The sequence below is a fragment of the Corvus cornix genome, chromosome 8, assembly GCF_000738735.6.
Source record: "Corvus cornix cornix isolate S_Up_H32 chromosome 8, ASM73873v5, whole genome shotgun sequence".
NCBI lineage: Eukaryota > Metazoa > Chordata > Aves > Passeriformes > Corvidae > Corvus > Corvus cornix.
This window is the reverse complement of record NC_046338.1, coordinates 4,898,811-4,916,064: the sequence shown is the minus strand read 5'-3', so window position 1 is coordinate 4,916,064 and position 17,254 is coordinate 4,898,811. Positions and strand designations below refer to the sequence as shown.

The following is a 17,254-nucleotide window of genomic DNA, read 5'->3' as shown; positions in this document are numbered from 1 at the left end:
CTTCCTGGGGGCAGCCAGAGATCGGGAGCACCAGCAGCAGCCCCCCACCTGGAAGGAGAGGCAGGATGTGAGCCCCTGCCCCGGCTGGGCATCGGCTGCCCACCCGAGCTCACACACCTCCAGCTCCACAGATGCCCCAGTCACCAAGAGCACCGACACCGATTCCCCGTGAAACTGCACCATGGGGTGGTTCTGGGCCTCCGAAGGGAAGGAAACCTCTCATCTTCCCCCGGCAAGGAAAATTCTGTCCGAGAGCCTTTCCACTCCACGTCCCTGCGTTTGTTTGCAGGAATCCACGCCATCCTCTGAAAGGGGCTGTCCTCATGGGGGATGGTTGGGATGAGGGGACTCGTGTAAGAGCCAGCCTGAGAAACAACAAAAGGCGGGAGGGGGAAGGGAGAGCAGGGCAGAAAAATAGAGAACAAAGTGCCTGCGGGCGGTTTAAAGGCTCCTTCGAGTTCCTGCTTCCAAGGACATCATCTCCCCCATGGAGAATGTCTCGCAAAGCCCCTGTCCCCTCGGGCGGGACATGCCCCGCTCCTCCCGCTCGGCCGCAGCCCGCCCTCGCAGGATGGCAACCCGCAGCACTCACAGCTTGCTCCGTCTCTCACCACCCTCCCTTTGAGCCACGAACAAAGACGGAGCTGCGCGGCAGAACGGCCGGACCAGCTGGGTAGGGTTTAACCATCGTGGCCCATATGTGCTGAAATACCCAGACATATTGGGGTTGTGTTTAAAGGAACAGTCCCAGCTTTCACGCAGAAAGCCGGCGCTTTTCCAAGGCGAGCGTGAAGTTTTTTACCTTGGGCCTTGGCAAAAAGGTGGGGTGGGGGTTTAGCAAAATCTCGAAACGACATAATATTTAAAGCAAGAGGAATAGAAGTAAGATTTTCACATGCTTAATATTTGCAGAAATATTTTCTCCATGTTCCTAGCTAAGGCCAAAGTAGGGAAAGTAACTGGAGAAAGCATCTCATTATTTTATCAGCCTGCGCTGCAAAGAAGCACCTTCACTATGCAGTGACTTAGGGTGGCTGAAGCACATCATGGATTGGAGATGAGAGCTTGCCTTGGACTGACCATGGACAACTTCCCTGGATCTCCATGCCTTTAAAGCCAGAACCCGATTTTGGGTTAGGAAGATGGCTTTCTTGTCAGCCCTTGCTCTAAGGAAGTTAACATAAAAGCTGCAGCTACACTTGATTAATTCCACGCATTTGGTAACTGGAGACAAATCTCAGCAGTGCAAAGTGAACTTACACTCCCTCCCAAATGTGTGAATTGAGCTACCACTTCAGTGCACACTGTGTTTTTTGTGTAACAAACTACATCTCCTTTGTGTAAGGTGTAGTATTAGACACAGGTACAAAAGAAGGCATGAATGATAATGCAATAATCATCTGACACAGCCAGGAAAACCCCAACACAGGATGGACTGGGAATGAACAGAAAAACACAAGGTGTGCAGAGAAGCGGTATTTCCAGGCATAGATACTAAACACAGCAGTCTAAGAAGGTAAAAGAGTGGACAGCAGATACCTCAGAGGAAAAACAGCAGCATTTTGGACTGAAAAGAGAGGAAGGGGACCAGGTGCCCAGGCTGGGTGCTGTGCCAGGCTGCCTCCCGGGGCAGCTCCCTGGCTCTGCTCCGTGTCCCACAGGGAAGCACCCCAGCAGAGACCCACACAGCTTTCCCTCCTCAGGTGGTGTTCCTGTATGCTTACGGAACCTCCTCAGGCACCTGGGAGAGTCCTGTGACAACACCAAACAGCTGTTTATTTGAAAAGAGGTTCAGTTTAATGAGCCAGGGCTATGATACAACACTTAGGGGACATGGAAAGCAAACAACCATCCTCCCTGACAGACAGCAGCCACAACCTGGCCACACTCTCCCAGTTTTGGGACACGCTCTTTGTCTCCCCAGGCAGCATTTCAAGGGTTAAGCACAGGGTAGGTAGCACAGGCTGTGCCAGGGAAGCAGCTCAGCCTGCCTAAGATCTCACTAGCCATAATGTATCATTTCATCCTTATGGATAGCTCTTCCATATACAGTTGGAAAGGCTGTTTCCAGAGATCAGTGCCACCTTCTCTGTATTAGTGTACAGTGGGGAAACTGAGGCACAGTGAGGCTGAAGGGACTTGCCTGACATCAGCCTGCACATGACAGAACCAAAATTATCCAGACTCTGCCATTCTCTTGGCCTGGCAAGGATCCATGAGGATTCTGTCTCTCCTCTGGACACCTAGCAGGGCACAACACCACTGCAGAATAACACAGATTGCAAAGCAAGTCACCAATCTCTGTATTACAGCAGAGTTGTGTGCATGGTACAGTAAGTACCCCCTTAGGAGATCTCTCTCTCTTAAAATTGCACTTGAAGACTTCCATTAAAATTACCACACTGGTCCCTGAGGTGTGGGTGGCACACCATGTAGCAGCCACTCTGGAATGGCACCCATTCCTTAAAACATCCATGCATGAGGATCAACAAATAGCTGCTCCAAGGAGCTCAGTCTTCTGAGCAGGCCCATTTTGTGCAATGTCTGCAAAGAAACAAGGACATTCAAGGCTCAGCCTGAGGTTCCTCAGGTCAGGAATATCCTGCTAAAAGACAAAACAGGAATTTTCTTCAATTCCTGAAGCTTCCAAGTATCTACTCATATCTTCATTGAATGCAGAAGAGCCACAAATTAATACAAATGGCTTTCGTCGACAGGATTTTATTACTGTCTTCATCAAGTCTTCATTGAGACGACCAGTGTATGTGTTTTCCTGATAGCTCCAAGGAAGTTTTTCCAGTGAAGTTTCCTGGAAAGGTAAAAGGTTTGCTCTGTGTAATGTTAAAAAGGACAACATTGCTTAGAGCTGAATCTCCCTCCTCCCCTCAGAGTAGTACCCAGGATGATTTTCACCTTTGTGACACCTTGTGGGTGACACTGACCCTTCCTTAGAGCTGCATTCCTCTTTCCAAGCCCAGATGAAATCTTTCCCTGCCACAGGACCTGGCCACTTGCTCAGAGGGGACTGAACAAAACCTGAGTGTAACTATCACTAATAAATGCTGCAGACCCTTCTCCATCGAGAACCATCTCCCACGGCACCTTTCCTATCCCCAAGTCCCAAGTCTATTCCTCTCTATTGCCTCTCCCATTCCCAAGTCTCTTTCAGTCCCATCTCCCTTGACCAAAACTGAAAGAAGCCAGCTCTGCTCCAAATACAGCTCTGATCCCATGAGAAGTGTCAGATCCTGTGGTGCTGGATCCAGCAGGGACTCCCCTGCTGCAATTAATCAGGAGCAGAAGGTGCTCAGATGTGGTGGTGACAGGCAGCACAATGAAACACAGACAGATACATAATCCCAAGAGGGAGGATGCATGAACCAGCCTTGGACTACCACAAGCCTGCTAAGAGAGGAGGAAAAAGGGAGAGAGGAGGGGCAGACAGTGTTGACAGGGGTCAGGTGGGTTTCTTGCCCTTCGCTGATTGAATTTCAAGACCTCCTCATGCTCTTGAGACAGCCATCAAAGAGTTTAAACACCCTGAAAAGGGTATTTAAGCCATGTCACCAGAGACAATTATGGTTATGCTCCTACAGAGCAGCTGAGGGGGTGCCCAAGTCACCAGCACTTTTCCCCCTACCAAATCTCATCTTGCCGAGGCCGCATGTGGAACAGAATGTATGAGGCAGTTCCACTGTGAGAGATACAAAAAATGATTCATCTGAGAAACTAAAAATGCAATGGGATTCATTCCCTTAGCATAAATAATTCTTTCTATATCCTCCCTGCAATGAATCCTCATTTCTGAAGGACATAATTTTTAACCACCAAATCCATGCAGAACACAGGCAACTTTGGGACCAAATGGAAATGAAAAAGACTGCTCAAAATATAAGACCACTGAGAGGTATGCCCTCCTCCCATGAATGTGGCAGAAAAGTAATTTTACAGAGGGGGAAACAACTTTTAGAAGTTTAAAAATGGATCAGCAAGGAAAAATAATTGCTGGGAAGTTGGTGCTAGCACACCAGAGGAGAGTTCTAGCTGTGAGCAATGAATGGAGGGATAAGGACAGATTAAGGCACTGGTATCAGGAAGAAAAAAACAGCTTATTTGCTGTATAGGTGCAGCAACAACTGTCTGAAATGGGGGGGAATAATCAACAGTGACTATGGAACAGCAGGTCCATCCCAATAGAACAGCTCTCAGGGAAGCAGAGAGGGACAGTGATGGTCACTTCCCCAAAATTCTCCAGACTAGGAGCAGTATGAGTACATGCAGCAGATTTAAGAACAGCAGCTACTGGATCACAGATTAGGCTGAATGAGGAAAAGAATTAAGATCATGTTCATGGAAAAGTGGAAGAAGCAGAGGCTCATTCAGCACACAGAACCCTCACACAAACACACTTCATAATCCATTTATTTACCTGGCTTAGGACATAAAATATTCTAATGTTCCAGTACCGAGCCAAATCCTGCAGAAGAGGTTTCAAATAAATTTTGTCAAAGGTAGGGAAGCAGCCAACAAGAGTTACAAAGGTTTCATCCTCTTCATCATCTGTTATGGACTGGAGAATGGGAATCATTGGTGCAAGGCCGGTGCCAGAGGCCAGCATGAGGAGTTCTCCATGCTAACAACAGAACAGAGAATTTGGAATGAGCTGTGATGGCTGGAAATGGGTGTGCTCATGGTCAGTTCCTCTTGCTGCCACACTGGTAAAGGATCTCTTGAGAAACAACATATCAGAAGGTCATGAACTGCTAAATTCACATCTCCAAATGTATTTTTCTGAAAAGGATTACAGAAAGCACTTAAAGGGTTTACATATCAAATCTAACAAAACTAGGTTTTACCCAAGTGTAATAATCTATCCTAACTTTACCCTTGATTTCAATTAATTCACATTCCAGTTTCAATTCTGCAGGATGCTTTACTGACCCACTGTGTGTTTTCTTCCACTGGAAATGCTCCCTGGGTTTCTTCTGGTTGCTGCAAAGTAAAATCCTGAATGTCCTCTGGAGGAAACAAGTATGTCAGGAAGCAGGACACAATTGCTCTGCATAGAGCTTGGCCACTCAGATTTTGCTTATTTTTGTTGGGGGGGGGGGGGGAACCCCACCAAAACAAACCCACCAAAACCCCCACAAAGCTTTGGGATCTTAATGACGAGTGTTTCAATTCTGCTCCTCATTTGAAAGGTCAGAATTAAGTAACTGAATTAGTGTGTGTGAGAAGCCTCCCCCTGAAACCAGATCTGCCTTTCCCTGCAGCCAGCCTGGTATTGGCAGGTGGGATCAGCGTTTGGGAAGTGACCTGACACCTCAACAGCTCAGGGAATACCCAAGGGAGGAGCAGATTAACACCTCCCCTTCGCCTGTGCTCAGTCACAACACAGAGATGTGGGTCAAACCAGGCAAAAACCCATCCACACTCATTGCTGGTGCAAAGAAAGATGTGCCCTTTGTTAGGCACATCACGAACTTCTACTGCAAGTGATGAACACAGAGCCTTGCTAATATGTTCCTGTCTCCCATCCACCTCCTCTTCCCTCTTAAATATTCTGCAGTTCAAGAAGGTGTTCCAACTGACTGCTAATGCTGTCACACTGCACAGTAACCCAGGAAGTCTCTAAAATAATCATGAAAACAGTAATCAAATTGAAGTCTTCCCTTCAGAGTATTGAACAAAGCTTGCTGCCACAGGCTGAAGCATCCTATGTCTCTTAGGAACTAACCTTATTAGGTCGATATGGGAACCCTCCAAATGGCCCACGCCAAAAGACCACGTCTCCTCTTTTCCACGTTTTTATGTATTGTGACATTAGCCCAGCTTCATAGCACTAATAGAAAACATTGCACAAAAGAAAAGAATAATTATACTCCATTGGAAAGTTTCCCAGCTTAAAGTCAATTATAAAGTTAGCTACATTTAAACGAAAAGGGGACAAAAAAACATTTCGTGTGTTTAAAAAAGAAAAAAAGAAAGATCTTTCTGTTTGAAAAATAACTCAAAGTTATACCCAAAACAAAGACATTTAAATTAAATCATATTGGAACCACTCCAGCTTGACTATAATGTAAACACAACCCCCCCCTCACGCAGCCTGAATTTCCAAAACTGGAAAAAGCTTATCAGAGTTCTTGCTTACAAAGCACACAGAGAAGACTGTGTTGAATGCAAAGCAAAATGCAGGCCTTCAAGTGTTCTCCAAATCTCCGGGTATGGGGTCTGGGAATGCCCTCTGGGTACTATTAGTTACATAAACACCACACAGCTCTTGCTTTGTTTCAGTCTCTCAGATGCTGTGCTGATACAATTAGTGACCCAAAGCCAGGTTTCTCATTTGTAAAACTCTTGTTTTCAGAACAGATCATCTGGATGCTGAGGGATGCCTCCACAATTCCAAAAGAATATGTTAATATTGGCCCCATGGAAGAAAAACACGAGCAAAAAATCCTGCTTTACTTTCTACCAAGCACAAACAACATTATCCAGGCTGTTGCCTGCAGGAATGCTGATCTCACTCATGACTGATGAGAAGGGAGGAGAGGCTGGAAAATGAAGGGCTTGTCCAAGTAGTCTTGTTGCCATCCATGCCCTAAATGTGTGTCCACTGTGTGGTTAAAGAGAACAGAAGTGAGCAAAAGACCGGCCACAGTCCGAGACATGGCCAGAGAACCAGAACTGGCCCGAGCAGCAAGAGCAGAGAAGCCCAAAGCTGCAGCACACAATGGATCTCGCCAGGATAAGCCTGGGGAAGAGCAACACAACCAGGGGCCAGAAGATGGGATGTGGTACAAGCCCTTGGCAACTCCAGCCCACACAAAAGAAGCGTATTTGGGGGTATTTCCTGCACAGGCATTGGAGAGAAGCCCAGCTCCACACCCCGGTGCCTTGGCTGGCCACCAAGCTGCACTGCAGGCAAACAAAATTGGTGAACCACAAAGCAGCTCAGAAAAAGCGAGTGAGGGAGCCTGTGCTTGTGCTTGCAAGCAGTGTTAGCTAAGAAAGAACACAGATGCTCCTCCCCTTCCAGCCCCTCACTTAAACCTGAAATATTAAGAAGTATTAGCACCAGTTGTTACATTCAAAAGGTAAATCACACACACATCCAGGCTCTGAGTTATTGTCAGAATCATTTTATGTTCAGAGGGCTCTGGGCAGGTGCTAAGTCTCGTGCAAAGAGTGTGCAGTTGCATCAAAGAAGCAAATTTTATACCTCCCTTCTTCAAATACATCTGGAAACCCAAGGCAAGAGCAGAGAAGTCAGGCCCACTTACTGCCTATTCCCAAAGGACCAGGATAATGGAAACTAAAACAATCCTTCTTTCACCAAAATTATTTCCAAAAAATTGAAGTGAAAAGTCATTGAGTGGGTTTAAAATGAGTTTTTCTAAATAAAAAGAAAAAAAAAAAAACCACAATTCCTGGGGGAAAACTTCCACACCCCATTTTACATGGAGAGAAACCCTAACATTATAAAATCACTCAAAAAGAGGGTTATGCTCTGTAAATGGCAACTCCCTCACTCTTAACTGTAGTATCACAAATGCAATGCTGTAATAACAGGAGACAGAAGGGTTTGAACAGTGCTTGGATTGCATAGTAATAATAATATACTACTTTCCAAAATTGCCTCAATAGTGTGAAATATACCACAACCTACAGAGTGAGTTATAAAAATGGCTGCTTTACACTGGGTGTTACCAACCTCTTTTGTCACTGCCAGAGAATAACTATAGCCCCTTTTGGGATGAAAGGTTCTATATAAAGGAAAGGTATCATTACAATCATTACTATTATTATTGAAATGCAAAACCTGTGAGTAATGAGCCGCTATACATGAAATTTCACAGTCATCCTGTGAATATATCCTATTAATGCAACTCAAATGCAACATTTCTCTCCCCTACCACACACCAATTGCCACAAGAATGGGGAAATGACCCTCCCACAGGTGTCCTAGAGAAGCTGTTCACTCTTCTAAAGAGCAGGGTTTGTGTTCGAACACACAATGCATAATAAACCCCACAAACATGAAATCCTGGAAGACAGGCAGAGGACAAGTGGCCCTTCTCTGCAAGCCACCTGGGATACCCAGCACTCTGAATTTCACACCTGTACTCAAATCTGTGTCTGCCCTGGGGAATCACTAGTGACATACAGATACAGTATTGGAAAAACGTTCAAGCTGGTATTTGCCACACAAAGTAATCATTTACGAGGGCCCTACAAACTTATATGAGACAAATTTCCAGCCAAATCTCCTATAAAATCCTTTTGAACTCAAACAGCATTTTGTGGTTGTCTCCAGAAAGGCAAGGGCACTTGAACAAAATGGGTTCTGCCACCCTGTCCACTCTGACAGATGCAGCCTGTGCCCATGGGACACCTCTCTGCCCCGTGGGCAGAGTCCCTCTCAGGCTGCTGCTCCAGAGCCCTGTCTGCACACCAGGAACAGCTGCCCACTGACAGAGGGGTGTTCTTCAAGTAAATACAAGGGGGAGATAAGGGCAAACATGTCCCAAAATCAGTGGTTCAGCTGGGCTGACAACTGGGTGCGATTTCAAAGACAGCCTGAAAAAGCAAATGGAAAGGCGGGAAGTGGAATGGACACCTCTTTCCACCCGAGGGGCTCTCCCAAGTGCTCCAAGGGCTTCTGCTGCAAAGCATTTGTTTGTGTGTCAACTTCTTCTGCTTTCAGTTTTGTGGGAAAAACCGCAATTTTTATCAACAAAGCACAACTGCTTCGAAACAACGGAGGAACCGGTCCATGAGGGATTTGAGACAGTCTCACTTGAAGCACTGACAGCTCGCTTGGTTCCTAAAGAAAACACCTTATACTCTAATCCATATTGTCCAGGCTTACTTACTTTAATTAGAACTTCAAAGTAACCTTCTGCATTCCCAGGGCTAATTGGAGTATAGGCTCTCTGGACCTCCAAACCATTCACCACTCCTCTGAGAAGAGAGACAGGAACCCATTGTGACTTGGGTCAGCTGGGATTACCAAACTCCTGCAGCTCTCTGGGAAGATTGGGCAGGCAGTAGGTCCTCTTTGCAGCAGCCCAGCCTGTGCACAGGTACAAAACATTTCCCTTCCAGAGGCAGAAATCTAGGGGGAATACAAGAGCTAACAGCATCTTTTGTTTTCCTGGTGGCAGCCTCAGCTGTACCACATCCAGCTCTTGGACACACCCCTGAAAGGGATTTTGTGAGAACATGCAAGAGTGGCAAAGGGGAGAGAAAACACTTCAGTTTGCTGTTCCTTTTGAGCTGGGGTCACTTTCTGCATCCAGTCAGCACCTGGTAATCAAATAAAAGCCAAGGCACAGCCTTGACCTCAGGCCTTGTCAATATAGACTGCATTTTCCTGTAAGTCTTCCCTTTCCATGGAATTATCCACCCTGCTCTATGCTACTGACCACGGGAATTGATTGAAGTGACCAAACTTTTTCTGAGCTGTGTGATGAGCCAGGGCTGAAGGGAGGAGCCTGTGCTGTCAGCAGAGCCAGCTGCACACACCAGCCCTGAACATACCAGGGACGTCAAGAGATGCCCATCAGTGGCATCCTAACAGGACTTTCTCTATCTGGCAATAATCACCACAGATGGCTGAGAGACAGAAACTTTCCCCAAGTGGCCCCTTTCTGGCAAGCAACAAACTACACAGGAGGGTTGTTTTGCTAGAAATCAGTCAGGCAGTGCCTGGGTACTGGGGTGCTGAGTTACCCCAAGATATAGGACCTAAAATACTGAGCTCTGGGGCAAGCACAGCTCATTGTCTTCATTCCAACACACTGGAGTAAATCATCTGCTGTAACATCTATTCTGTAAGTCCTTCTTTCTGCAAATGGATTTTCTTAATCACACCTAGTTCTTTCTGACCCACCAACGCAGGGATAATGCTGAACAAAACTACAGCTTTTACCTTAGAATTAGTAGGGGCAGTGAGCTCTTTCATCTGTGTCATTGTGGAGGTACAGAAATCATGATTTGCCTGCTATGAAGCCTTTGTCTATTGACAAAACCCTACGTGTTAGGTTACATAATGCAGACTGTTTAACTAGCATAGAGAACAATACCTTAACACAATATGTTGTCCTAAACTCAATCGCAGGCTGCTATTTCCCGGTAATTCAAATTTGTACTGGTAGGTGTCCTCTGTCAGCTGCTCCACCGAGCTCACGCTGAATGCAGTGAATGTATCTGGATTCAGCTCTGAATTATTGCTCTGCAAGAACAACAATAAATAATTACTTGGTTAGATGGTGTCTTTTATGATTTCATTTTTCTCTGGAAGCAAACGTATGTGCTAATTTAGCGCCAGAGATACTCAGGACGTGTATTAAACGCTGAGGCCTGGTGCAAATTCCAGCTCTCTGCTGATTCATTATCATGTTCTGCAGCGTGCACTTTGGGATCTTGCATTTCTCCCCACCACCACCTTTTTAAATTACACTTTTTTACACCTTACAGCAAGGTCATCCTATTATGACTCACGGCAATCATTTTCTCATGTCTGGAAACAAACAGAAATAATTCTGCTCAAAGAGCCACACGCTGCTTTGGAGGCAACTTTGCAACCTGCTGATGGCCACAGTGACCAGAAAATATTGTCAGTTGTTTCAGCTGATCTTTTTTGCTTGACCCAGCATAGTTAATCTTATGTAAAAGGGCACTGACAGGCTTAAAAATTACACTCTGAAGACAACTGCTCCACCACACACAATGCAGCTTTTTTCAGCATCAAAACACAAGCCTAAGGATCAGGAAAAGATGAGAAAGGTGAGGAAAACAAAGCTTCTCGGAGGAAACTCGGAGAGGAGAAGCTGCAGAGCCAGGGCTGTAATGTGACACCAGGGAGAACTCTACACTTGGAAAATCACATTACAGCAGGGAGAGAGCGGCCAAGGGGGAGGGTGAAGGCTGAGTTTGGGGAACTGCATTTACAGCCATCTCTTAAGGCAGCACTTGAATTTATTGCTGCACCCATCACCACAACCCCACACCCGAACAAGTACGATCAAAGCACAGGCTCCAGGATGCACTGAAGATAAATCAACCTGCTCCTTCTTTCCAACGAGAAGGCTTTTGTCTTGCAGTGCTTTGGCTCTCTCCCACTGTGCAAGCTCCTTCTCGTACACATCGTAGATGCAGGGCTTGCAGCCGCTGCCGCAGCACTGGGATGGAGAAGGTTCCTGGGGCCTCAGAGCCAGCCAGTCCTGCTCGTTGCCACTCATTGCCTGCAAAACACAAGCCCTGCATCAAACCCAGCACGCTGAAAAGCAGCGCGTGCTCATCAGCTGGGTGCTTTTGGAGAAGGACTGAGAAAATCTCTCTCGAGCATCTTGCACGTGTATCAAACTGAAAACCTGGAGCTGATCTGTGTCTGCAACACCCCATTTTTGCTCGAGTGCTCAATGCGTGGTGCAGAAATGCCAGACCTCACAGCCACCAGAGCAGAGCAGAGCCTTAGCCCAGCCTCAGGCCCTCCTCCCCAGCCAAAGTTACACCCTTTAATCCTGCTCGTTCTGCCTTGGTGATCTTCAAAACAGCAGCTTGGTCACCCGGAGCAGAAACATCTTAAAAACCTGCTGCTAGGTCCAGGAGAAAGGGTGACAAACCCAACCACCAAGACAATGGTAACAAACCCAACCACCAGATGTGACCTGAGTTTTGTGCAGCTTTGGAACATGGGAGGGCAGTGAGCTGAAAGCAGCATTTAAGAGCCAAGAGACTTGAGGCAAACAGGGCAAAGTCTGAGGCAAACAACCACTTTGGTTATGGGCTTTGAATATGGCTTTAAACGCACAGGTAGGGGAGGGCAAGAAGCACAGGATTTTATCCCTTGCTCCCACTGCTTCCGAATGAGTTGTACCCATTGAACACTCCTCAGGTCAAAATCATGCTGCACACCTCGCGGGGACCCTGCTATTTTTACCCATCGGCTGAGTTAAGGCTGTTCACAACGCACTTGTCCGCATCCTTTGAACACAAAGCGGTCCACAGGAAGTTATGGAGCCACGGGTGACGAAGCGGAGGAAGCGAACATTTATTAGCGCTTCTAGCAGTTTCATTGTCAAGGTCAATTAATTAACTAACCTTCACCCCTATAACAGAACACACTTATTTTAAGGAGGGGGGTGGGGAACGGAAGAGAGAGCCAAGGGCCGCTGGTCCAGCTTCTCACCGCGCCCGCTCTGTCCGGAGACCCGGCGCACCCACGGGCTATGAACGGGGATAACCCGCCGTGGCCGCGGGTGAGGCCGAGACGCCCAGGCTCGGGGCTGCGCAAATTTACAGAGTTTCGAGCACTTACTGTGCGCGCCCGAGAGCTCAGACACACCGACCCGGGGGAGCGCAGCCCCGACCTCTCCTGCCCCGGGACACGAGCGCTAACCCCGCCGGCACCCGTCCGGGGATGGTCCCTCAAGTGCCCCCCGCCCCACAGGCGATGAGGCGCCTCTCCCCGCCCACTTCCCCATTTATCAGCCCAGCACCTGCCCTCACCCGCCAGGCAATTTGCCGACCCTCCCTTACCGCGGGGCGCGCCTGCCCGCCATTGGCCGCCGCCGCTGTCAGTCACCGGGGGTGACGGTGGGGGAAGAGCTCTCGCCAAGATGGCGGCGGGCGGGCGCTGAGGCGGCGGCGGGAGGAGGAGGAGGAGGAGGAGGAGGAGGAGGAGGAGGATGGCGGTGGGGCCGATGGCGCTGAGGCGGGCGGTGGCGGCGGCGCGGGGCCTCACCCGTGGCTTCGTCACCCGCGCGGGGCGGCCCCGCCACCGCGCGCCGGTGCCGCGCACGCCCTGGACCGTGCGCGGGCCGCCGCCGGAGGTGCTGGCGGAGATGGCGGAGCGGCGGCCGGTGCGGGAGCAGGTGGAGCTGGACACCATCACATACGCGGGACGGCTGCATTACATGCCCGGCCTGGCCCGGCCGCGCTTCCCGGCCTGGGACCGCGGCTGGCGTGACCCCTGGCACTCGCCGGGGCCGCGCTACGAGGAGATGCCGCTGTACAAGGAGCGCGGGTGCTACATCTGCCATCAGGGTGTCCGCATGCTGGAAGGTACCACACACCCCGCGCTGTCCGCAGCGCTGCCCCTTCCCAGACACTTGCCCTTCTCTGCCTGCCAAGGGTTCTCCTCGCACAGAGTGTAAAACACGGGCTGTGAAGAGCCTGCCCAGCCCCATGAGCTGCCAGGCATAACATATAGAATGGCTTGGGTTGGAAAGGAGCCTTGAGGATCACCTCTGTCACCTGTGATAGATCGTGTTGGGTTTTGTTTCCAGGAGTGCGGCAGGCGCAGTGGCTCACCAAGACGAAGCTGGTGGAAGGTTTGCCCCCAGCCGTGCAGGGCATTGTGGATGACCCGGTACACGGGCTCCAGGAGCTCGAGGAGAGGGCGAAACACGCGGTGTCCCACGCGCGGCTCTGGGACACGGCAGAAGTTGCTCCCAGGAGGGAACAATATTGGTGAGTCCTCAGCTGTAGGGGAGGTTTTAAACGCTACAAAGAAATTCATACATAGGTCTGTTGTTGAAAGAGGGTCTGCTGTGCAGGACCCTTTGCGTCAGATTGTCAGACAAAAAACCCAACAACCAAAGCAACAAATAAAACCTAATTCTGAATATTGACAGTAGTACTGGCATAAACACTACACTAGATTAAAGCTTCTTTCAGGCCAATGTCTCCGTTTCAACTCAAGATCTACTTCTAGCTGATGCAGAATATCAGTTTTTAAAATAATTGTAAGCATTACCTCTGCCAACTTAAAACAGGACTGGTGTGTGTGATACCAATCTGCAATCTCTGTTAACTGTTTGGGAGTGTTATGCCATCATATGTTTTACATACAGTAATTTTACAGCATTTGCGCCCCAGAAGCATCTGCCTGCTATTATGATCTCATTTTTATGTAACTGTTTCTTTTCTCATTTTACAGCCCAGTGCTGTTTGAAAACCTGATGCATATATGCCGGTTAATGTCTGGGAAGTATCCTTCTCTGAGTAAAAGGATGTTGGCTAGAAACTGCAGGATAGCAGCTACGTGGGAAAGAGGTCAGTTGCTGCCGTGGTGGAAGAATTTAGCTCTGTAAGATAAGAGGGGTAGCAAAGCTCCTGGCTTTAAGGCTGAGGGCTTGGAGAAAATTAAACAATTTCTGGAGCCAGGTGATTCTGGTTTCGATAGTACTGTTGGCATGGGCAGCCTTGGATGATGGCAGGATGCTGTCTCTGAGGAGATTATTAGGTGTTAATCAATATTGACAAGATGGTGGCAGAAGGGAACCATTGTCTCAGGCCTGATTGTTTATTTTCGTGTGTCCTAAATCACTGCTGTTGTTTTTCTAAGGATGTTTAGTTAAGAACCCTAGCAATTAACACTGGCATTTTAGAAGAAGAACCTATAGCTGAGCTACTATTTAAAATGGATTTGGAGGTGAGGGGGAGAGAGTGAGCCTTGCAGAACAGACTTGCAGAGAAGCAAATGTATGTACATCTTTCCCTAATGTTATTTCACCAGTGTTTGACTGTAGCCTAATTTCCCTCCCCAGAATCCATCCTCCTTCAGGTCCGTGGCCTGAGTGGAATACTCATGAACTCTATGACCCCAATACCACCAGTAGCCTCCAAGGAGGAGATACTGGCCACCAAAGAACATGTTCTGGAGACCTTCTATCCCATTGCACCTACAATCGATCTTCAGGAGGTGAATGTGTACAAAGAGCTCAATGATACAGGTCAGTGTTGATGATAATTATCTGTCTGTGTACAGGTTAACCTGGGGCCCTTGTCCTTCTGGGGGGCAGCTGAGAGTAGGGAGTGTGTGGGAATGAAGGGACAGAGGAATGGGCACAGGTTTGCAGTGCAAGTGCTCCAGACCTGTGGTGAGTACACTGTTGCCTAAGCAGGACCGAGGAGAAGAACTTAAACCCCAGCAAACTACTTGAGCAGTTCCTGAAGATAATGGGAGAAAACCTTGGCTGCGTAGTGTCTTCCTGAGCGGTTTCTGACATGATTACATGCCCTTTAGGTTTTGCAGATGGTTATCCTTACTCTCATCCTCACACCCTGTTCTTCCTGGAGTCGGCCAACGTTCGCACTGACAGGTTCAGACCAGAACAGCTCCGTGCTAAAATGCTGATGTTTGCTTTTGGCAACGCGCTGGCCAAGGCCAAGGCGCTCCACGGGGTACGTATGGGAGGCCGTGCTGGGCCTCTCTTCTTCCTCTAGTGCTGCAGCCAGTGGAGAGGGGCCTGAAAGCCCCTCACAGTAGTTGTCACATCCAGGCTTCCCTGTCCAGAGGTCAAAACCCAACCTTCAGAAATCCACCGCTCAGCGTGTTTGTGATGTAACACGCACCGGGGTGGCATGGGCAGGAACCAGGGGGTGAGTTCAGCTGTAAAACTCTAACCCATCCCACAGCTCAGTATGTAAATTGACACTTCATTGCTGGCTGAAGGAGGCATTTTAATTAAAATACAAAATCTACATTCAAAACTTGTTTGACTAGGGTAATTTTCTGGGCAAGGTAACAATATATTTATTTAAATCCTGGCTTTAAACCAACCCAAAGATGCAGAATCAGCAAATACTTACACAATTTCTGTTGTAACTAGCTTTTAAAACATTCTCCCCCACATGCCCCTTCTTTTCCTAGAGTGATCCCAGGGTTTTGGAGCAGCCAGTAGTGGTGCAAAGCATTGGCACAGATGGCCAGCTCTTCCAGTTCATGGTGTTCCAGTTAAATACAACAGACCTTGTCTCTAGTGATGGTGTGAAAAATCTAGTCTGGATTGACTCTGATCAGAACCTGTATGAGAAAGCCCAGTGTGTCCCAGAAGTCAAGAAGAGAGTTGTTACGGTAAGGAAAACTTGGGAAATGGTCATAGAAATGCTGCCCTTTCACCTCAGCTGGGGGTCTGGGAGCTGGCACAGAGCTGCAGCAGGTTTTAAACCAGCTGGAGGGACCTGAAGTGGGCATTTGCCTCATTTTTACCTGAGCAGGTGTTTCTGAGGGGACCAGTTCCTGAGTATTTGTAGTGCTGATGTGCCACATGCCAAGCTTAACGTGAACTCCAGCATATAGATATCCCCAGCTGTAATCCACCATCTCGTAATGTGCTTGTTTAAAACCAGCTCTGATGAAGGGAGCGCTCACATGCGACCATCAGCCTTGCTGGGGAGTAAATAGAGCACAGGGCTGCCAGTACTGGTTATACTGGGAGGGCATCTCACTGATGGGCAAAGGGGCGCTGCCCTCTGAGACTGGCACCAGTGGAAGTACCCCCACGCAAACCCTTCTGGGGAGGGAGAGCATGATTTGGAAGCTGCCATGCCTGAAAGTCTTATTCAAGCATGTTTAAAGCCGTTGTTTGTCTACATTAATCACTTCACTGCAAACTGAGCATCCGTGTCTTTTTCTCTGCAGAAGCCCGCTGGAATTTCTGGCTTTCAGCCAGACACATTCAAGAAGTTTCTGGCACTATATCTGCATGGAACTGTGTGAAATTCAGCTCAAATGAAAATACTTCACCAACTGTACCTGCTGCTTCCCTTTGCCAGAACTGTCGTATAATTAAAGAAAGGTGGATTAATTTACTTTAAAAAATAAATTATATTGTTACTGAAAGTAAAAATTTTTTTAAAACTAAATAGTGCATGAAGAAACTCTTTCATTTTAGGGGCTCACCTCTGGATTTGGGTTAAGAGAAGTCATCAGATGCATCATCCTGCACTCTTCCTCCATTGCCTGGGAAGAACATAAGCCAGTCATTATTCCTCTGCGCAGGCTCTGCTCTCAGTGTGCATCTGCACAGAGCCAGACTCAAACCTATTCCCGAGGTTGCTTTGAGTCCCTCTGAATGCAGAAGAGACTTAAAAAGCTTCAAGGGGAAAGCCTGAGCCACGAGCCTTTTTCATTCTGCCTGGCTTTGACTTTGTTTTACTCCTGGCTGCTGTGGGATGCGTCGTGCTGCCCTGTGCTTAGTTCCCAAAGCACTTAATCGGAGGGATTGCTTTGTTGGATCTGTAGAACCACAGTCCTTTTATCCCCCAATCCTGGATGAAGAGACCTGTGCATTTGGGGAAAGTGGTGTAGAATGTAGCGGGAAACTTTGGTGCCTGTAGCTGGTATTTGCTGCTAAAAATACAAAGGAAGAATTTCTTCCTGCCACACAGAGTTAACTGAGCAGGAAGCGTATTCTTTTTAACATGGGGGGATTAGTGTGGGTTTTGTATGAAAGCTAAA

At 48.0% G+C, this 17,254-nt stretch overlaps 2 protein-coding genes across 4 annotated transcripts; one reads left to right on the top strand and one right to left on the bottom strand.

Annotated features, from left to right (window-relative positions):
- Positions 1–1,774: 1,774 nt before the first annotated feature.
- On the bottom strand, positions 1,775–12,674 carry LOC104695174 (NADH-cytochrome b5 reductase-like). Of its 3 annotated transcripts, none has more exons than XM_039556307.1 (7): positions 12,547–12,674; positions 11,070–11,249; positions 10,089–10,237; positions 8,877–8,964; positions 5,738–5,842; positions 4,430–4,633; positions 1,775–2,809 (listed from the first exon to the last, which is right to left on the bottom strand). In XM_039556307.1, the coding sequence occupies exons 2-7, from the start codon at positions 11,244–11,246 to the stop codon at positions 2,606–2,608; spliced, it is 927 nt and encodes a 308-aa protein (XP_039412241.1). In that variant the 5' UTR covers positions 11,247–11,249; positions 12,547–12,674; the 3' UTR covers positions 1,775–2,605. The 3 variants fall into 3 exon arrangements, with proteins under 3 accessions (XP_039412241.1, XP_039412243.1, XP_010407099.2); XM_039556309.1 differs by lacking the exon at positions 12,547–12,674 and adding an exon at positions 12,326–12,420; XM_010408797.4 differs by lacking the exon at positions 12,547–12,674 and adding an exon at positions 11,981–12,312.
- A 7-nt stretch (positions 12,675–12,681) lies between these two features.
- On the top strand, positions 12,682–16,659 carry MRPL37 (mitochondrial ribosomal protein L37). The gene is made up of 7 exons (XM_019291413.2): positions 12,682–13,071; positions 13,296–13,479; positions 13,949–14,064; positions 14,559–14,744; positions 15,038–15,195; positions 15,665–15,868; positions 16,436–16,659. The coding sequence occupies exons 1-7, from the start codon at positions 12,696–12,698 to the stop codon at positions 16,511–16,513; spliced, it is 1,302 nt and encodes a 433-aa protein (XP_019146958.2). The 5' UTR covers positions 12,682–12,695; the 3' UTR covers positions 16,514–16,659.
- Positions 16,660–17,254: the final 595 nt, after the last annotated feature.